General features: G+C 36.6%; 1 protein-coding gene and 1 pseudogene across 1 annotated transcript; both read left to right on the forward strand.

Moving 5' to 3' along the window:
* The first annotated feature begins 1,152 nt into the window (after window positions 1-1,152).
* LOC148156003 (sodium/glucose cotransporter 1-like) lies at window positions 1,153-9,554 on the forward strand (annotated as a pseudogene).
* A 2,938-nt stretch (window positions 9,555-12,492) lies between these two features.
* Window positions 12,493-21,796, forward strand: LOC106932229 (sodium/glucose cotransporter 1-like). Its single transcript, XM_088010985.1, has 15 exons — window positions 12,493-12,681; window positions 13,001-13,072; window positions 14,394-14,498; window positions 14,649-14,708; window positions 14,797-14,901; window positions 14,989-15,094; window positions 15,505-15,585; window positions 15,703-15,911; window positions 16,940-17,075; window positions 17,170-17,277; window positions 17,366-17,516; window positions 17,603-17,771; window positions 18,622-18,837; window positions 19,982-20,096; window positions 20,207-21,796. The coding sequence occupies exons 1-15, from the start codon at window positions 12,544-12,546 to the stop codon at window positions 20,422-20,424; spliced, it is 1,989 nt and encodes a 662-aa protein (XP_087867111.1). The 5' UTR covers window positions 12,493-12,543; the 3' UTR covers window positions 20,425-21,796.
* The last annotated feature ends 1,141 nt before the right edge of the window (window positions 21,797-22,937 follow it).

Genomic DNA, 22,937 nt, shown 5'->3' on the forward strand with positions numbered 1-22,937 from the left:
AGGTGTAAAAATTAAAGGTAACTACTTCACGGATTTCGCCTATCACAGGTTCTTTTCAGAACGCAACCCCCACGAAAAACGAGGGTTCACTGTATTTGTCACCTGGAGTGAACCAGTAAACGATGGTGTAACATATTAATGCATCAAACATGTTAGGATGTTCAAATTTTCACGTTTGTTCGGACTTCATATCATCTTATCATATTTGTACATATTCCTGTTATGACCCGAACGCCATCTTTTTGTTGCTGTGCAAAGAGAGTATCTTGAAAACAGATTATATATATATATATATATATATATATATATATATATATATATATATATATATATATATATATATATATATATATATATATATATATATATATATTACTTTTTGGCTAATTTTCATTGTGATACTGCACACATACATTTGGCGATAATTTGTTTTATCTTAAGTTCCCTTCTTTTGTGACTGAAAACATAAACTCCTTTTTACTTTAAGTTTACAGACAATTGCTGTAATGTCAGCATTATCAGAAGTGTTAGACAGAAGCCGACAGCCAGCATCGGAACCCTCATCTATCAGTGCGTTAAAGCTTCGGGAACGGCAGAAAAGCCAGCCTGCTCTGGCTTTTAATGTGCGCGACAGTACAAGTTACGGCGCTCTCCTTTCAAAATAAAAGCGCACCTTCGGTTTGTGTTTGATTCACGGGTGATTCTTTTTTTGCGGCAACATTCCATGTCACCATGTTTTGCTTACAATTATTTTTTTGCAAAATGTGTCAAATATTTACAACAAAGTATTTTAATTATACATTTATATATTTGCCATTATTCAAATAGAAATAAAATGCCTTTTAAATATTTTTGTTCTTTACACTCCTTTGACATCTTCAATTTCATTGTGTCCCCAGTGCAGTGTAATAGACTTCCTCATGAAGTTTAAACTATATATATATATATATATATATATATATATATATATATATATATATATATATATATATATATATAATCTGTTGAAACTATTTTTCTTATTTGATATTTTCTTCATATTCTAGATGTCCCAGTACTAATTTTCCACCCTGTTAGGATGTTTGCTTTTTGTCTTCAAAAAGGAAACATTTACTGGAAGTGACATCAATTGGTTTTGAAGTGAATTCAACCATGGAAAACAAGGTAAGCTTGAATGAACCAAACAGGGCGGAAATTAATACTGGCAATACTCTGTAAAATACCAGAATGTTCACATAACTTATACTTTTGGCTGTCTGAGGATACATTTTGAATATTAAATCAGGAAGTACTTCAGTAGTTACCAAATACTTTTTACACTTGCTTAATTAAACGTATTTAAAGTATACTACTCTGATTGGCGTACAATTTTGGGGTACTCTAACCAACGATGCATGAATGATTGCTCTATGGATCACTTCTTAAAGACAAAAAACACCGCCATAAAATAATGTCTATCACTGCAGCGGACATCCCACCCCATAAGAGTCGGGCGATGCGCCGTGGTGGGCGTCCCTTATTTTGATTTCTGAAAGGTGGCAACCCTACCTAATCCTCTAATAGCTACACATTATTTAAAGGATCATATGTTGGTTATCTGTTGTGTTATGACAAAAGATGAACATGTTAAGAGGTTAGAAAAAATATCTCATTTCCAATTAAAACTGGTAAAAGCTACTAAAATAGTTAAAAAATGTATTTTATTTCCAATCTCTGCCGTTAAGGACTAAACCATTCTTACTTCACACGGGAATTTACCAATTTAAAACATTGACCTATATAAAAATACATTCTACTAAATGCAAATATATATACATTTGCTTTTTAGAAATATGTTATTCCTTCGCCGAAGCACCAGGAAACGCCATGAGAACGTGCAAACAATATCAGTTTCATGTAAACCTCAATCTAGTTCCATCCTGCATTTGGGCTTTCAACAATTACCAATTATGACAACAAAAAGATGCATCATGGTCTCCTTAATTTTTTTCTGAAATGTTAATGTCTGTAAACGATCTATGTTCTGCATTGCCGGTTGTATGATTCGGTTTCATGTGTGGACATTTTTCAGCATCTCCTGTCTGCTTAAGAATCATGGATTAGAAGCTATAAAAGGACTTGCATTTCTTTTATTGCTCTCTGTCCCCCTTCATCCCAGAAGTTAATTATTAACAGACAGCTAAAAATACATGTTTATCAAGAGCATTAAATCCCATTATAATAAGGTGAAGGAAAGGTTAAAAGCTATGCGCTTATTTTACACTATTGTACCACAATCCTTTTAGACAATGTTCAGAGTAAAACACAACCAATAAACATGTTTTATACTGGTGTCAACATATTTGGAGAGCTGTGGTATAAGGTTTGCAGAGCTAAACCTCAATAAACCTCATTCTACCTCCATCCTGCATTTGGGCTTTCACCAATTATGACAACAAGAAGATGTATCATGGTCTCCTTTCTTTTTATCTGAAATGTTCATATCTGTAAACAATCTGTGACCTTGGGTGCAGCTTTTGTTATGTGGAGAACCTTAGACCCTCCTTTAACCAGATCACACAGATAAGTTTCTAAAAATTAACAGAGGCACTGCTGCAAATTAAATACAGTTTAATGAATTCAAATGTCGTCACAATTTATTAGTTTTATTGTACAGAAATGACCACTAAAAAGTGGGAGGCTATGATGGCTCTGGGAACCTTACAGCTGACAATTAGTTAAAACCCGATTAAATAAAATTAGACTGCTTGGGGGAGGAATAATAAGGAAATCGAAAAATCAAAAACTGAAACAGGAGCAGGCCAGCCTACTCACAAAAGAGATCAAGTTAAACAGGCACATTAAGCAGCCAGATAATCATAAGAAACGGCCCTTACCTTCTCTAAAGTGAAACCAGTAAACGGGGCTCTTGACGTCACTCTCTCTAAGGTATGTTCCCTACAACAATCAGTGAATGAGCCAAAAATAAATTCTAAACCCACTTCACGATCAATGTTAAACATACCTCTGCACGAGCTGCTGGAGATGCTGAAGGATCTGCTGTCTGATAACAAAGTTGCCCTGGAGACTCAGGGCAACCTGGGATCTGATCTCGCCAGCGATCTATCTGCTTTTAAATGTAAATGCTGATTACCTGTCTCCCTAACAAACCAGCTGCGCTCTGTCACAGCGTCGTCCATATATGGGCAAGAGGAAGAGTGCACAGCACCATATTTCCAGGACAAGATGCCCCGGCTACAAATCTATGCTGTGCATTGCTGGTTGTATGATTTGGTTTCATGTGTGGACGTTTTTCAGCCTCTCCTGTCTTCTAAAGATATATGGATTAGAAGCTATAAAAGGACTAGTATTTCTTTTATTGCTCTCTGTCCCCCATCATCTTAGAAGCTAATTATTAACAGACAGCTAAAAATAGATGTCTATCAAGAGCGTTAAATCCCATTATAACCACAATCTTTTTAGACAATGTTCAGAGTAAAACACAACCAATAAACATGTTTTATATTGGTGAGAACTCAGTTTTCAACATATTTGAAGAGCTGTGGTATAAGGTTTGCAGAGCTAAACTTTAATAAAAGTATTATTAATTTGACTATTTATTTATTGCTCTTTTGTTGAATCTTCTTCATGCACTTCATGTCCATATGATACATTCAAATTAAAAATGGTACATTCAGATTAAAAAATAAACAAAAATCAAATCCAACATGTTTTTATCTTTCTTTATTCCTTCCTTTTTTATGAAACTGTGAAGTTTTACATTTATAGTGCAACCCCCTTTCCACATAACATTTTTAATGTACTCTTTATATGGCAAAAAATATCTTTATATGTAGCCATCAGGCAGGAAGCAGCAACTGCACCTTCAACTAAACAGAATGGGGAGAGAAATAAAAGAACAGACGAGGCTGCTGGCTGTAACAGGGAACTTCTGCCTTCCAGTCTTCCACATACTATGTGTTCTCATCCAGTTCAGCAGAGTAAACATGAAACCCCTCATCTCCGAGTAGCACATCAGTCATTTGCTCATTTTCATTTACTCCTTACATGTCTGGCTGTCATTCACCAGTACAACCAAACTCATGTCTCTTAAGGCTCAATAAACTGAGGCGTGAACAAGATTGGACAAAAACTTAATTTACTGCAATGTAAGATATGGAAGAAATCAAATAGCAAATTTTTCTTTCATGCAACTTGAGTCTGTTTTCTCTGTTTCATCACTATAGTGGCTGCTTTGCAACAGACGTGATGTGGCTCCTGCTCTTATTGACTTGTTTCATAATCTAGTTTTCATTTTGCAATATGAATTAACTTTTTTTATGGTCACACAATGAGCTTATGTTTAAACCATTCACAAAAAACTGGCTTTCAAAAAATACAGTATGTGAACATTTAAAAAAAACAGTCAGAATCTTCAAGGATGCAAAAGCTATAGGCCATCAGCAAGTGTTTCCTGAAATAGCAGAATCTACAGTGTTAAATGAAATTTTCAGTTATTGTAAAATATTACATTTTTCTAAACTGTCTGTAGATTGGAGCGTCACTCTTTGCCAGCAACATCGGCAGCGTCCACTTTGTAGGCCTTGCTGGAACCGTAGCAGCTTCTGGGATAGCTATTGCTGGATTTGAATGGAATGTGAGTAATTGTTTAAGTGTGTTAGCATAAAAAATAAACTCATAGCGATGTGGTTTGCAGAAGCCAAAATTAAAGTTGGAAACTTGTTTTGTGTGTTTCAGGCACTTGTTCTTGTTGTAATTCTGGGATGGGTCTTTCTTTACCCTTTCAAGGCAGGGGTAAAGAAGAAGACGGAGACCAGATCTCACAGAAAAGGCAAAGTATCATTATATTTGTCTAGGTGATTACCATGCCTGAATACCTGAAGAAGAGGTTCGGAGGAAAACGCATTCGCAACTATCACTCTGTGCTGTCCCTCCTCTTGTACGTCTTCACTCAGATCTCTGTAAGATTATGGGTAACACTTTATTTGAAGGGGGTTGAATAAGACTGACATGACACTGTCATAAACACATGTTATGAACATGAATAAGCCTTCATGAATATTTATGACTGTTGTCATAAAGCGTCATTCGGCTAATTATGACACTTTTAATACAAAGTTGACATTATTCAAAATGTCTTCGTTATGACAACTTGACATTAACCAAGAAATCATTATTGATATAAATTTGTTATAAAAGTATTACTGATTGCACTTTAAAAATTAGGTAACTTTATGTTATTAAAGATAAAGTTTAAACAGTAATGATTTATTGGTTAATGTCAAGTTGTCATAATAAAGACATTTTGAATAATGTCAACATTGTATTAAAAGTGTCATAATTTACCGAATGACAATTTATGACAACAGTCATTAATATTCATGAAGACTTATTCATGTTCATGACAGGTGTTATGTCATGTTTATGACAGTGTCATGACAGTCTTATTCAACCCCCTTCAAATAAAGTGTTACCAGATTATGTGACTGCCTCAAAAAACCCCTTCAGTTTGAAGAGAAGGAAAAACTTCCTCACCTACAATGTTGTTTCTGTTTGTTTCAGGCCGACATTTTCTCTGGTGCCCTTTTCATCCAGCAGGCTATGGGGCTGAATATCTGAATCAATAGCTGAATCAAATAGTTCTTATCTATGTAAATGACACCGTGATAGTGTTTGTATTTCTTTCAAGGTTGTAAGTAAGCCATAACATGTTCAGCAACAGTTAGATAAGAATATACCAGCTTATTATCTTTATTGGGGATATTTGAATTTCAATCAGATTTCATTTCCACTTTTTACCTCAGGTGGACTGGCTGCAGTGATTTACACAGACACCTTACAGACAGTCATAATGCTCACTGGATCCTTTATTCTCATGGGTTTTGGTAATATAATGTTTTTTCCTTGTTCATCATTTCACTTGCAACTCTTGGCTTTAATGCCACATTTCTCAAAAGTAAAAGTAAAAGTAAGTAAATCTCAACCCACTTTCAGCCTTTGCTGAAGTGGGGGGCTATGAGAGGTTCCAGGACCTCTACTGGACTGCAATCCCCTCAGTCACTGGAAACATCAGCGCAGAGTGCTACCAGCCTCGGTCAGACGCCTTCCATCTTGTCAGAGACCCAGTCACAGGAGACCTGCCCTGGCCTGGCCTGGTGTTTGGACTCACCATCCAGGCCACCTGGTTCTGGTGCGCTGATCAGGTTGGTAAGAAACATGATCATCTGCTTTGCGCATGGAGACCTCACTCCACTAACTCAGTAACAGGTTTTACAACCTAACAGAAACAAAGAAAAGTCATAAACTCATTTAGTTGATTTTACATAACTGTGCTTTAAGCCTGCCAGTTTTTAAACTAATTTCAGAAGAACCTTTTAAAGGATCATAATCATTGATCTGAACTGCAACTCCCTTGGAAATAATCTCCAATTTCATAATAGTAAAGTTGAAGGCAAAGAAAGTGAAGGCAATTTTTTCACTTAAAAATGTTTTTTATTTCTTATACTTTGATGGTTTTGTTCCTGGGAAAATGGGAAACTGCAGTTTGAGCTCATTCTTGGTATATTTGTTTATGCAAAATACAACCTGACAAACATAATAAACTCACAAAAACAGGTAAAAAACCTGTTTTTATCCTTTTAGTTCAAAAGTATAGTAACCTCAGCAAAAGGTCACTCTGAGGCTAAGTTACTTATTACTTATGGTTATTTAATGCACATGGTGAACATGCGGTGAAATGTGAATGTTGTGTAATACAAAAGACTTGAAATAGCCACATCGACCATGCTGCATTTATTTAACACATAATCAATGTAGTATTCCAGCAAGGCATTTTCATTTAGTCATAATTACCCAAAAGAAACATTACATAAAATTCCACTTTAAACCCATCATTCACAAATGTCCTGTAAGCCTTGCAGTCAGAGGTTTTCAATGATTGAAGCTGACCCACTGCTAATAGACCTCTGATCCATCCTATCAAGCTGTCAGAGTCATAATTCCCATGAGATAAAAGTGCAAGACATGATTGTCGGATAAGTGAGATGTAGTTTTATACAGGCACAGCAGGAGAACAGAGCACACTCTTACACGGATACTTTGGTTAGACAAATGGAGCATCAGTTATTTCTGGATAACTTAATTTATGAATAAGTCACAAGGTGGAACGTGTACATGACTGATGGCCAAAATGCCAGTAGATTTTATCCTTCAAACTTATGACTAAATTTAACTGGTTACTCAGTATTTCTTTCAATGAAATATGATTTCATCCAAAACAAGTGCACCATTTTCTATCTTTATGTATTTAGATAGAATAGAATAGCTTATACTTTGGCTTTCTCCAAGATAAGTTCACAAAAATACCAAGAAGACCAAGCGCAAAAGAAATAAAATAAAAACAAGCTAAGTGAAAAAATGTCTTGTATAAGCAGAACAGTAAGCATGGATATTTTGTCAACTGAAAGTACAATATAATTTTGATAATTTCACATGTTAAGATAATTATGCTGAGCTGCACTTATTAACTTGGCTTATCAGCAACATAAATGTTTATAAATTCACTGGAAATCTATTGACGATGAGCCTCTTTCTTCTTTATCAGGATTTTCTCAGTGATGTGTTCAAAGGTCACGAATACAACTGCTTCTTACATTTACACTTTAATGCACGTGTTTGGTGTGTTTTTATGTTTTTATGGTTTTTTGTTTGGAAAGGAGACAGGCTAACTTTCTTTTTGACTGAGAAGAAATTTGCAAAGTAGAAGGGATTAAATGTTTTAGTATTTATCTTTATTCCTCAAAGATATTTCTCAAGTATATAATCTATGATCTTCTACAAGAACATGTTTAACCAAGGTATTCATACTTTGCAAACCGAAGGATTTCACCTTGAGTTTGACCACCAGATGTCACTAGTTGACACTTTATTGTATCCTTTCAAAAGCTGTTTTTTTTTATTTAAAGTCCTCATCTGACCACCAAATATCCATTAATTTGTCTAAAAATACCTCAGTGTACTTTGAATAAGGAATTTATTTCTGCACGTAAATATTGGCCTTTTATATATGTATATATACATACTTTTAGGTCTAATATCGCAAACCAGACAGTGACTATAATAATGTAGAATAATGTTTATAGCAATATTGAACTTAATTTCATGACAAATTTCTACATATTTATTTAGAATCTTTTCTTTTTTCACTTTTATTATGAACGGCTGTGTTTTAAGGGCATATTTTACTCAGACATTTGAATAATCTGACACAAGCATTAGATAATCAAGAGGGTAAAGAAGAGACGAGGGGGTTAAAATTAAGCCTTACTTCCTGGATAACATCCTCTGAATAACAGCAGCTGGATTTGTTCGTGGAGAAGTGCATGATCAGATGAAAGATATTATAGATGTTTTTTTTAAATGCCGGGGAATCCTTTCCCCAAAGACTGTTGCAGGCTGAGTTACAATCTGCAGCCGATCACCATGAAGCACCTTCTCCACTCGGCTCGACATCAGTGGCTCTAGGAATGAAAACCTTTAAAATAAATTCTGCCCTGAGATTGTGTTATGATTGCAATCACAGCAATCATAATATATGGACCAGTCTTCCTTACAGCGTCTCCAAATGATTCACCATGACATTTAGCTGGAACCCGGAAACAAGAGCACATAACACCAGTATTGACTTCTCTGAATTGGCCTCCAGTTCCTTATCAGATTGATTTTAAAATTATTTTATTGCTTTTTAAGGCTTTACATGGCCTATATCCAGCTTTCCTTCAAGACCTTCTTCATAACCATCTCTAGAACACTTTGGTCAAATAATACATTTCTCTTACATGTCCCTAGAACCAGACTGAAAAGTAGAGAAGACCGGGCATCCACAGTCACTGCTCCTAATTTGTAGAACAATTTGCCTTTTAACATTAGATCTGCACACAGTGTGGAACACATTAAATCACTTCTTAAAACTCATTTTTATTCTTTAGCTTTTCCATAAGACCTGACATTGTAATTTACTTGCCCTGCCTGTTTTATTTAGTGTTTTATTCTAATGTATTTTATATGTGTTTTATGAATACTGAACAGCACTTTGGTACAGTCAACATCTGTTTTTAAAGTGCTTTATAAATAATATTGACATTGACACAGCGGATTATTTACATTGGCTAATTTAGGGAGATCAGCCAAACTATACTACTCTGGTCACTGCATAGGAAGGAGAGAAATACTATAATTTAACCAGACAACCTTTAATCTGTATGTATATTTAACTAATTTTATCTCCAGCTTGATTCCTGTCGGCCTCCTAAAACAATTTTAAAGTTAAACTATCCATGTGTAGTCCATACCTATTTGGGCTAAATCAACTCGCATCTTGCACATTCAATTATAAGGGAAATAAGATTCCCGTATGTATTTTTGGACAGTGGAAGGAAGCTGGAGTGAAAACAGGCATGCACAGGGAGAACATGGTCAGGATTCAAAGCCAGGACCTTCTTGCTTCAAAGCACAGTGACAACAAAAGGTGCACCAGCAAGCAGCCCTGGGCCTAAACTATCTGGCAACGAATTATGTTTCACACTTGTCTTGTTTTCCAGATGAGATAGCCTATTGCTAATATTTAAGAGGCTGAGAGTTCCGCATTCCAGAGTTTGCATACACAACTAACAATCGCAATGACAAGTTGAGTTAGGCCTTTAAGGGAATACAAAGGACAAACAAAACCATGCTCAAGTTCTTTATTTGCTTAAAAAGCTTTTTTTTGTTCTTGGCTGATAAAAAGATGAGACACACAAAAACTTTGGCTCATTCCTCCTTTATTTCGGGTTCTTCAGGGAACTTTGACCATCCCTACACCTGAAACATGTTACATTAAATTATTTACTGCATGCTGTCCCTCTACGTCTGAGGCCACAGTCACTAAAACCTCTCATAAGAGCTAATCTGAGCAAATAACACAAGCACTTAAAAACTGAACCATGACTTGGACCAATTTGTAAAACATATATGTCATTCTGATAAGAGTTCAGAATGGTCCCAGAAATTTAAGATAGTACTTTGCTGGTATAAATTGTACTTCAGTTTCCCACATTTCATCATACTACAACAAATTGAGCTGATAGCGAAAATTCAAGCTGGAAGACTCCGCCCCCTCCGTTCGCCCATCGGCTTCATGCTCATCTCCGACCTCAGCGCTGGTCCTCACCCGGTGCGTCCAATCATCAATCAAGCTCTGCATAAAAGGATCCACACCCAAGCCGTCAGGCGCTTCCCAGCTGCGTTCAACCAACCACCGCCCCTTCTCCACCCACAACCTTCGGCTCTCCAGAATAGCACCCTTTCCCGACCTCCACCACCAGTGTCGGGCCCCGGGGGAGAGCATCCCTAATCAGTTATCGGGATGTTCATCGAGTTCACATCAAATCTCAGCTCAAATCAGCTACCGGGGCCCGAGGGCCAAAGAACTGTTATTCATGCCTGTCATTAAATCTTTTAATTGTTCCTTTTTCTCCGTCTGAGTCTTTCCAGATTGAAATATCCTGGTATTTCATTGAGATTTTATGTGATGGGCCAACACAAACTTATGTAAAACTCTGAAAGTGGAAGGAAAGACATTTATGGATCAGAAAAATCTGAAAAATATGTCATGCATATTTATTTAGTTGTACCATATATAGCAAAATTAAAATACAGTACAATCTTAAAAAGTCACCTAACAGTGAAGTATTGGAGTCTGTGGATAAATCTGGAGTAATTATTTACTGTTATTAGAAAATACAGCTAAGAAGCTAGACAAGAACCTGAAAAGCAGTTCGAAACGCACGTTAGTTGATGATTAAATACACCAAGAATAACAGACAAAGAAGTTGATAAGATTATTCTGATATATCCTTTGATTTTTTTATATAGTTCGGATCATAAAAATTCTTTTCATGAAACAATAAAACAACTTTGGAGAAAGAGGGAGCAAAACAAGTTTTACAAGAGAGGACGCCTACAAGAAGCACGGGATTTAAAAGCTTTTGTCATGAGTTGCACAAACACTTCACTTTATACGTCAAGGCTTTGAGACAGTCAAGGCTTTGAGACAGTCCCATGAAATTGGTTTACGTCTTCGCATTGTCTGTAAAAAGATGAGGATCATAATGGCCATTTAATAACCATAATGTCTGTTGATGAGAACCTGCATTTTTGAAAATCTTCAAATTGTAATTATTTACAGATTGAATAAATAAAACGGTGATATTCAATTTATTCTCATTATATAAAACCAGACAAATGTTTGAATTGCTGTTTTACTTATTAAAAGTATTAAAGTGTCAATACTTTTAATTAAAGTAAAACAGCAATTTAAATGTAACATTTAGCATTTCATTATGCTGATCAGCTGGAAGATTTTTTTCTCTTTCTTTTTCTTTTTGGATCTTAGCAATCTGTTATTATTCCACAAGCTAATTATTAACACAATAAATCATTATCAAGAACATTTAATGTTCATACTACGGGTTGAAGGTGAGACTGGGCGCTATTTGTTTGTTACATACTTCCACAATAAAATCCACAATCTTTTTTGGCAGAGCCCAGCGGTGTCAGGGAGTAATAAATATTTTATATAACTAAGAATTTTTAAATTATGGACAAAATCTCTCTTTAAACTATAGATAAAAGTTTATAAATGTTTTTATTTCAACATATTAGTTAGTCTTGGGCAAATTTCTTCATTCACCTTTGTATACAGACGCAAAATTGTTACAGCGGGTCAGTGAATTATGTCACTGGAGCAATAGTGTTAACGTACAATGATATATATTGAGTTAGATCATCCCTGGATTCCTTTCGTAAATTTTCTGGAGAATTTTATGCTGTTAAAATAATTTACACCATCAGATGAAAATTACAAAAAGACTGTTGCCACACTCGACACTGTAAAGAATCATGTAATTATAAAGAAATTACATTCACTTATTCACTTATTAAAGTGAAGAATTATATATCTGCATCTATCTGAGTAGAAAGTTACAAGATTTGTGGAGTAAATGCCTATAAATCAGTATTTCCTGCTCCTTTTTGATTGTTTTATGTAAAAAAGTAAAAGTTACCATCTGTTGCATATTCATATACTGTAAAACTAAACTTTATATATGTGTTTTATGTTAAAAAACAGTGATTTAATAGCCAGACCTCTGCAAGAATGAATAACAAAATGAGGAAAAAATAAATAAAGATTGTTACAGGAACAACAGTGGCTTTTCCTTCCTTGTAGATTGATGATTAACCTTATAATTTCCAAAAGGTTTACACATTTTGATGCATTAATATTTATAACAAAACGCCCTGAAAGTAAAGCTCTTTTTTCTCATACATCCACCGTCCTTCCACCTTTCTCTCTTTCTCCACGTACACTATTAACCAGCCCTCTCCCCTCCCTCTTTCTGTCCCACACACAAACAGAAGATATAAAGGTAAGTGTTGAGAGTGTGCTTCAGTCACAGTGGACTCATTGCTTCAGCCTTCCTGTCCAACACTTCCACTCTGAGCAAAATGTCCTGGGATTATTTTGGATTCTCCCGCACCTTGGAAACCCAAAGGAGTCAATCTCCCCCCACCCGTATCAACAATGCAGCCGACATCTCTGTTATTGTCATCTACTTTCTGGTTGTCTTGGCTGTGGGAGTTATTGTAAGTGTTGCAAACTGTCAACTAATTGAAAGTCTGTTTGCATGATTTATTTACAGTTGTGTAGCTGTGAGTTGTAAACTGCTTAAGCAAATTGCTACAAAAATTAAATGCTTTTTTTGCTGCTGCTTTAGGTAAAACAAACAGATTAAACTAAATTTTTTTGCACAATAATGAATCATAAAGGAATGTCATGGCTAATCTGTAAACTATTCCTGGTGTTCTGTGTTGCTCAGTGTATAGAACACTAACTTAGAGCTAAACTAGGTAATAAGCTTGTTTTGCAAAACAAAAGTTTATGTATTTCCTTGTCCTGTTGCAGGCCATGGTCCGCACCAATCGATCCACTGTGGGTGGCTTTTTCCTTGCAGGAAGGAGTATGGTGTGGTGGCCGGTGGGTATCTGACAACAAATGAGAAACATTTTATAACTGATTAATTTTTTTAACAGTCTTGAGAACTATTACAGATGTGATGGAAAAGAGGTACAATTAAAAAAAAGTTCACTCTCCTGAACAGGGGTGACACGTTGGTCACATACAAGTTAGATTGGACTGAATGGGTAAGAAGCAGCAAAAATCCAATTTGTTGTTCTTGTTCAAAATGGGCTTGAACTTGTTGAAATGAAGCTGAATCTGTGGCTGCACAGGCCCCAGCGTGATAAATACTAATTGAGACCTTTAATAGAAGAATTAGTCAGAAGAAATAATAATACAAAAGAAAAAATATAAAAAACTAAAAACAACTACAGAAGCTTGGCTTGTTAGGATGGGTTTGCAGGAGAATGCTGAACACTGAAAAGCCAGGATTGTAAAGTGGTAACAAGAGTGGAACCATGAGACTTTTCTTAAAATGGACAGATGAGACCAAATCTTTCTTCACTGTAATGCTTGGAAAAGAAATCAGAAAAAAGAATACATTCCTGCAAACATGACCAAATTAAACAAGGCTGTAAATGAGGTGGTTCTGTCGATCTTATCTACTCCTGAGTTAACTTTTAACATCATAAGAAAGACAATGATTTCCCATCTATAAGACATAATGAGGTAAAGCTTTTTATTGTCACAGTTTAGAGTTGAATGTCTTACAAAATAATCAAAAAGTTAATTGTATTCAGTAATCCAATTAAACAACTTACTGCATACTATATATGTTAGTGCATAGGGTTCATTATGATTATTTCAGCATAGATAAACGACCTACCCATGCCACCCACAACATAAGAAAGACAAACACACCAATAATAAATGGTGTGGCCAAGTTAAGGCCTACACATGGAGGACTGCTGACTTGACAGTTGCCTTATCAGTGAGGAAAGTCACAAAAAGTCAACGCTAAAGAAGTTGAGTATTCACAGAGGGCTGTATCCAAAGAGGTTAATAGAAAATTGACTGGAAGGAAAAAGTGAGATAGAAAAAGGTTTTCCTGCAACTGTATAATCCACAACAACAGGACTGACAAGCAGAGCCCTTTCAATAGTTTTGGGGAGATTCATAAGATGTGGGCTGTGGTCAGAATTAGAATCTCAAGAGTCTCCACACAAACAGTCTCATCCAGGGCATGAGCTACAACTTTTGCATTCCTTACATTAAACCTGTCCTGAATGAGATATCATATCATCCTGAAAGTGCCTTAAAGACAGAAAATGTTCCAAGTGTGTTCATTAGATTGTTTTGGGACCCCTTTGTAAATTAAACATATATATATTTTTTACAGATCGGAGCATCACTCTTTGCCAGCAACATTGGCAGCGGCCACTTTGTAGGGATCGCTGGTACTGCTGCAGCTTCTGGAATTGCCATTGGTGGATTTGAGTGGAATGTGAGTATTTGTGATATGTTTTCCAAATAGGAAAGACAAGATCTCATAATGCAAAATAATTGGTTTGGAGAAACTAAAAAGTAAAAATCCTGTTTATATTTAATATCTTCTTGATGGTTTCAATGTTTTGTCATGTTTTGTTTGTTCCAGGCTCTTATTGTTGTCGTCATTCTGGGATGGCTCTTTGTGCCGATCTACATCAAAGCTGGGGTAAACAGCATGTGCATTTTCTGTTGAAAAGTGCACCTGTTATAGTCATTGAGCCTTGATAAAACAAAATATTATCAAATTTGTCTAGGTGGTCACCATGCCTGAGTACCTGAAGAAGAGGTTCGGAGGACAGCGGATTCGTATCTATCTCTCTGTGCTCTCCCTCTTCCTCTACGTCTTCACAAAGATCTCTGTATGTTTTTTTTTCTTTCTAACCTTTGAACCTTTCAACAATTCATTTAACAAATTAAAGTAAAAGATCCTTTCTATCTCCTCCCAGGCCGACATGTTCTCTGGTGCCATTTTCATCCAGGAGGCTCTTGGACTGAACATCTACGTTGCTGTTATCGCTCTACTGGCGATTACTGCACTGTACACCGTCACAGGTGCATCCTCAGGAAGAAATTCACTTCCTTTTTGGAGATCAACATTTTCCTCATAAACCTTGCCTACAAAAAGTCTTATCTATGTAAATGACACCCTGAGTCAGGGTAAAGTCTTCTCAAGGCTGAATGTACTGGGTAGATCACAAACACATGTAAAGAGAAAACTCCTCCTTTCCTAGCTTGTATATCTGTGGTGTGTTTGTGGTTAATTGCCGATGGATTACGATAAGCCTCTAATAGTTGCTGCTCTGCAATAATCTGCACACACCTTCACATAACTTCTACAAGACAAGCGGGAAAAGAACACTGACATAAAAACAAGATTATCCTATACTCTCTAGTGCACATATTACTGTCTACACTTCTGAATAAAAAATGTTACAGACTGCTAACGCCATGTTTTATTTCAGGTGGACTGGCTGCGGTGATATATACAGACACCTTACAGACCGTCATCATGGTTATTGGATCCTTCATTCTCATGGGTTTTGGTAATAAGCAATAATCATTATCATTTTATCTTGCACTATCGATTTGTTTCATTGTGACATCATTAAGAAATGGAAGAGTGAGCATTAGTGTAACCATATCTCCCTGTCTTCCCTCAGCTTTCAATGAAGTGGGGGGTTATGCAAATTTTGAGACACGCTACATGGCTGCAATTCCCACAAACACCTCTAACATCAGTGCAGAGTGCTATGAACCTCGGAAAGACTCGTTCCACCTTTTCAGAGATCCAATAACAGGAGACCTGCCCTGGCCCGGCCTGGTGTTTGGACTCACCATCCAGGCCACCTGGTACTGGTGCACTGATCAGGTCAGTAAAAATACAATCAGTACCTTTGACTGTGTGGATGCTTTACTTCCACTGACTCAGTAACAGGTTTTACTGCATACCAGAAACAATCTAAGGCCATAAACTCATCCAGTTGATTTTTACATAACCGTACGCGCATTCACGCTCTTTTATCTCGCCTGTTTTGGACAAAATCACTGAGGCGGTCTAAGGTTGCCAGCTGATAGTGAAGAGCCATGTCATATAATAGCCCTTTGGAGTAAAAGGGTGATCTATGAGCTGAATTGCAATTACTTTACAAATATTTTGCTAACCTCCTGAGATTTCTTGAACCTATAGTTGCCTAGACACAAATTCTTCAGTTCACAAATAAATAATGGCATCCTGTTTTTACTTTAACACAGACAGTAAATGTAAAACAGACCAAATTTGACCCATTTTCAAATGAGAGAAAGTACTTGTGTGTGTCTCTGTTGGTTAGCTTTCATTGAAATAATTTTAGTCATAGTGAATGATGTTTATGTTCTCTTGCTGTGTAATGTGCATGACAAGCTATGCTAAATGTGTCTAATGTATAGGTAAACGGACATACTGTATAATCTAACTGTCAATAGCCACATCTGCCATATTGCTTTTTATGAAGAAAAGATAAGAAATGTCCAGTACATGTAATAGTCGTTATCCTAATATTACTATGAGTCATACTTTTACTTAGCTTTTGTTTTCTAACATTGCCATTTATTAATTTATGGCTCAGTTCAAATGATTCATCTCAAAAGCTCCATTTGCCTTAAATTGAAATCATCAATATGTTTGTGCTTCATCTGCTCACTCAAAGTTGCATACACAGAAATAGTTATTCATTTACAGGCACATTCACCACAACCAATTACAATTTATTGAAATTACTTTGGAGTTTTTCTGAGTGAGGAACTTTAAATGACGTAAAGCAGCAACAGCTCTGCTAAAAAAATCCAAACATTTTTCTTGATACAGTAGAAGAATTAAGTATTTAACACTGCCTTTAAATGCTCCGTCTTTTTGTGTAGGTGATTGTCCAGCGTTGCCTCTCAGCCAAGAATCTCTCTCATGTGAAAGCAGGTTGCATTTTGTGTGGTTACCTGAAGCTGCTGCCCATGTTTCTCATGGTTTTTCCTGGGATGATAAGCAGAATCTTGTATGCTGGTGCGTGTTTTTCTTTTTCCAAGTTCTGTTGTCTTGAGGGAAAAATCTGGTGTAAAACAACAATAAAGTGTAAACAATTTCTTAAAACATTCAGATGTGGTGGCATGTGTGGTCCCGGAAGAATGTAATGATTACTGTGGAGCTAGTGTTGGATGCTCCAACATTGCCTATCCCAAACTGGTTGTGGATCTTATGCCAAATGGTGAGTGGATCAACAACAGTGTCTTAAAATTTCAATAAACACTTTTGTTCCTTTATGTTTTCCTTCGCCTTTGTCTGTCTCTCTTCAGGTCTGAGGGGTTTGATGCTGTCAGTGATGTTGGCCTCTCTAATGAGTTCCCTTACTTCAATATTTAACAGTGCTAGTACTCTCTTCACCATGGACATCTATACTAAGGTCCGTCGTCGTGCCAAAGAGAGGGAACTGATGATTGCTGGCAGGTAAAACTGTTGTGGCTTGATTTTAATATAATTACTGTTTGCATGCTTGACTGTAACCATGACTCTTTGTTTATTCTTCCTTCCAGGGTGTTTATTGTGGTCCTTATTGGAATAAGCATAGCCTGGATCCCTGTGGTGCAGTCAGCCCAGAGTGGTCAGCTCTTTGACTACATCCAGTCAATCACCAGCTATCTCACTCCACCTGTGGCCGCTGTCTTCATGCTCGGCATGTTCTGTAAACGAGTTAATGAAACTGTGAGTTTCCTTTTAGTGTACAGTTGCTCTTATATTTGCAACATAAATGTGTCTTTAGTAGCATACATAGCAAATACAGGGTCCATCAGAGGCTGTCTGGTTTGGGGGCAGACAGACCTAAACAGAGGATATTACCACGAGATAGATAAAGTTTAGTCATCTGCACAAAGAAGGCAGCCTCTTAAGACTTGGAGAAGAACTGAGGTTGTTAAAAGTTTCTTATTGGAAAGGCTCTGCACATCATGGACCTGCAAAGGTTGAAATGCCTGTTTAATGCTGAATAGATGAGAAGGATTAAAGCTGTGGTGTAACAGACCTGGGTAGTGGTTGTAGTTTAACAGAGAAAACCAATGAATCACTCTTTTTTGCCTTTTCATATAGAAGAATAAAAAAAAAATATGGTAGTTTTCTTTCCAAAGTTAAAATCAGGTATACGTAAACTATAGATCCAATGGATTTGTTATTTACTCAGTTTTAAGGCTGTGGCTCCACACCAGGCATCCAGAAGTGAATATTTCCTGATGAAACATAACCCAAATATACTTTGTGGATGCTGTAATTTATAAGAACACATCTCTGTTTTGTCATAAAGAACATATATTTTTAGTTTCTGTCACATCAACCAAAGATGATATTATGTTATTTGGGAGGGTTATGCTGAAGGAGGATTTTTGTTATCTTTTGACAGAGTAAGATGTCTTACCTGTTTTAACTTCTGAGTCAAGCCAAATTTATTGCTGCAGCCATTCTAGATAACAGAGTCGTATTAATTTAAGAGAGACGTCAGTAGGTGGATTATTGTTTTAATGGAGTGTTTTCATCTTTCTTTCTTTCTTTCTTCGTTTTACAGGGTGCCTTTTTCGGACTCATAATTGGTTTGTTAGTAGGATTATCCAGGATGATTACAGAGTTTATCTACGGAACAGGGAGCTGTGTCAGCCCAAGTAACTGTCCTACCATCATCTGTGGAGTGCACTACCTCTACTTTGGGATGATCCTGTTTGCTGTCTCTTGCATCCTCATACTTGGAATCTCCCTAATGACCAAGCCCATCGATGACAAGCATGTACGTGACAGTTTTGTGATAAGAGTAGCTTAATATGTAACTTTCCAAATCAGTAACTGTTCACAGGAAGACTATCCACTATGAACTTCCTGCACAAACTCTTTTAAATTTTTTCTGCTTATGATTACATTATATCCAAATTCTTATTAAAGTTGCAGGTACTTTGGGACGTTAAAGACTGAGTAACATGAAATCTTAGTATGCAGTTTCTGAGTGAAGTTTAAGATGGTGAAGAAGTTAGCAGTTAAGAATACTGTTCTTAGAAGACTTTTTTTGTAATTTATAGCGTCTCTATGAGCTTCAAGCTTGACTTTATTACTTTATTAAAATGCACTTGTTGCAGAAGAATTTATGTTCATATCAATTTCATGAATCTCCAGTTGCTGAAATGTACTTCACTTACTTTGTTGACTTTGTTCACTTAAGGCTGCAGTATGTAACTTTTATGAAAGTATGTTTTATATATATTTGCTAAAACTGTCATCATGTTGTGACAGTATAATATGAGAAACAACCAATCAGAGCTAAGAGGAGGATCTAAGCTCTGTCAATCATCCTCATGTACATGGTGCTCAATGTGCAACAGCTTCATGTTCTATGAAAACCATTTATCTGCCGTCATCGATGGCTATGCTACCTAGCCTGGGCAGTCATGTAGCTTCTGTTGTGGAGAACCAACTGTAGTGCATAAGAGAGAAAGGGTTGAGTGTGTGAGGGGCACATACACGAGGTGATTGACAACACTAAGACCCTCCTCTCTGCTCTGAGAGGTTCCTTCTGATGGAGCAGAGTATTTGTTCAGATGACAGTAGGTCCTTAGGGAGAAGAAAGAGGAACTCTTTTCCACGTATTATCTGTTTCGTACCATACTGTCACAACATAGTGATAGTTTTAACAAATATGTAAAAAAACAACATCCATCTATCCATTCATTATCCAATATGTTTATCCTTGTGGGGTTACGGGGGTTGCTGGAGCCTAACTCTAGCGGTCAACAGGCAAGAGTAAAAATCATACTGTTTTATAAAAGTTACATCCTGCTGCTTTAAACCTATAAAACATCCATGATTTGTGCTGCAATAGTTGGACATTTTTCTGAGCTCTGAATAGTTTTCTCACATAATGTGTTATGTTATTTTCCCAGCTCTACCGATTGTGCTGGAGTCTGAGGAACCGTACAGAGGAACGAGTGGACATTGATCCGGACGATTGGACTGAGGATCATGATGACGACGACGACAGTAAAATGGATGTAGAAGGTATACAGAACACATAGTTTACACTTCTTAAGATTGAAGCTGCTTTAAAGATAGCTGTAGATTTTACATGACTTTATTTTGATACAAAAATCTCTTTGCCTTTATTCCAGAACCTGAGAAAAAGCCAAATTTCTTCAAGAAAGCGCTAATGGGCTTCTGTGGACTGGAGCAGAACAAAAAAGCACCAAAACTTACTCCAGAGGAGGAAGCAGAACTGAAGAAGCAGCTAACAGATACAACAGAGAAGCCTCTCTGGAGGAACATTGTCAATGCAAATGCCATCATCCTCCTATGTGTCGCTGTGTTCTTTCACGGATATTTTGGTTAGCCAAACCCCATCAACATTAAGTGGTCCTGGATACTGTAATTTATTTTGCATGGATTTAAATTATAACAAAACCATTAACGCTGATCCTGTGTGCTATCATTCTTCCTGTATTTGCTAACTGATCTCACATAGGACACAATGTGTACTTTTCTCAATGCACCTTCCTTTTCGGTTAACTTTTTCCTGGTATTTGTCACCTGGAGTGAACCAGTAAACAATAGTGTAACATATTAACGCATCAAACTTGTTAGAATGTCCAAATTCTCACATATTTGTTCTGAGTTCCATATCATCTTATCATATTTGTACATATTCCCGTTATGACCTGAACAGTGTCTTTTTGTTGTGGTGCAAAGAGAGTATCTCTGTAACTGAAAGCAGCTTATATATGTAGCTTCAAATTGACTTCCTTTTATTATCCCAAGAAGTTAGTAAATTTATTTTTTGGCAAATTTTGATTGTGATACTGCACACATACATTAGGCGATAATTCGTTTTATCTGCAGTTCCTTGTCTTATGTGACTGAAAACATAAACTCCTTTTTATTTTCTTAAGTTTACAGACAATTGCTGTTTATATACCAGATGCTACATTAAGTCATTATGAAAGAGGGACATGACAAAAATTGTTTACCTGGAGGAAGTTAGTAATATTTAACCAGTAAAGGACAAACAAGATGGTTGTAAATTCCCTCAGAATGTATGTGTGCTACCTCATTCATCGACTTCAGCTGGGTTTTCTCATAATGTGTGCTCAAAGTTCACAAGGGCTGTCACTTCTAACTTCCATACACCTAACTGTGTGTGTTGTTTTAGGTGTTAATGAATAAAGCCATCTCAGGGAGAGAGTTAGGAATTATTAGAAAGCACTCAGACACTCTCTTTGCTTCCACCTAGTGCGGTAAAATGACTTGTAAGTTAAAAAAAAATGTAAAATAGATTTTCACTGTTTTCTGTTTTGCACATTTAATTTTTGCCTAACTGTCATACCACAAATGCATTTATTCACCAAAGAAACATAAATGCCTACTTGCCTCCTTTATAATTGCCTAAATGATATTTTATGTTTCTTAAAATAACATTTACAGCATTATCTTGTTTTTTTTAGCTAACTGTACATTTATTCAATGCAACCAGCATGCTGTTATTATATGCTTTATTATTATTGCCTTGGCAGTGGTCACGTTCTTCCATAAGATTTCCTCAATCAACACCTCCTGATCCAGGAACTGTACATGTCTGCATCACTGATAAGACTATCAATCGGATTGTGTTATCTAAGAATTAGCAAGTCAAAGGTCAGTAATTAGTATTTATCAGACAGGACATTTTGTCTTTTTACCAATAAATCAAATGGTAATTATCAGCTCAACAGATTTTCTAAATATAACTAATGAGCCATAAAGAGACCAAGGTTACCTTTGGATTTTGTGTAACCTTGAAGCTGCCGAGCTTTCATATCACAGAGCACCCCTTCCCCACACAGCTCCACCAGACTAGTGGCAGCAGCAATCAGCAAACATTCAGTTTATGGTTATAAACAGCATAACAGGACGGCATTGTTGTGTTTGCATAATGATATGAAGGCAGTGTTGGAAATAGCAGTAGCTTCTTAACGGGCCAATTTGGTGTCATATTATGAAGTCAAATTACTTCTAAGTCATGTTTAATAATTACAGCATTTTTATAACAATTCAAGGCACTAGCGGAACAAGTCAGAGGCGGGCCGGGGGGTGGGGCTAATGACCGGGCCCTCTATACCCAAATAATAAAGCTCATGATAATATAACTTTACAACATAGACATGCCCGCAATAGTGGAGCTAACAAGTTTCACAACCACAGACAGCGACTACATCATTCTGAAATCCATCAGACATGAAGTAAAACAAACCAAGAGAACAACAGAAACATCAGGCTACTGGTCACTAATGATGAAACAACACAAAGTCAAGGGTGTTCAGAACCATGGAGAGCGATCGGATTATTTTGACACTTTATCAATTTCAACTCAGAGCCTGGAGCAGCTAGCAAATGCTGAAGCTAGGTTTATTGCGGTGGCCGACAGGTGCAAATGCGCAGCAACAAAGAAAACATGCAAACAAAAAAAGAGACGCAAACAAATGAAATGCAGCAAACAATAAAAGAGACGCAAACAAAAAGCAAATAAAATGCAGCAAACGAAAAAAGAGACGCAAACAAAAGTCCCTCCTGCTTTGCTCGACCAAAACAGCAGAAGATGCCTCAGCACTGCGGGATATTGTTGATCAGATCGACGGACTATTGACGTGAGGGCTCGACAGACAACTTTTCGCAAGTAAGATGAACATAATATTGTGTATATTTTGTGATTAGAATATCACTTTACTGTATTTATGTCCACCGGCGAAATACGAGCTAATGCTAGCTGGTATAGCGCTATAGTGCTTGGTGTTCAGCCCCCGCTCTGAAAGCTAACAGAGATCATCTTAAATGTATTCTCTAACTTTGACTTAGATTATCTGATACAAGAGC

Source organism: Poecilia mexicana, unplaced genomic scaffold (assembly GCF_051168715.1).
Source record: "Poecilia mexicana isolate PSO_F unplaced genomic scaffold, ASM5116871v1 scaffold_12, whole genome shotgun sequence".
NCBI classification, from domain to species: Eukaryota; Metazoa; Chordata; class Actinopteri; order Cyprinodontiformes; family Poeciliidae; genus Poecilia; species Poecilia mexicana.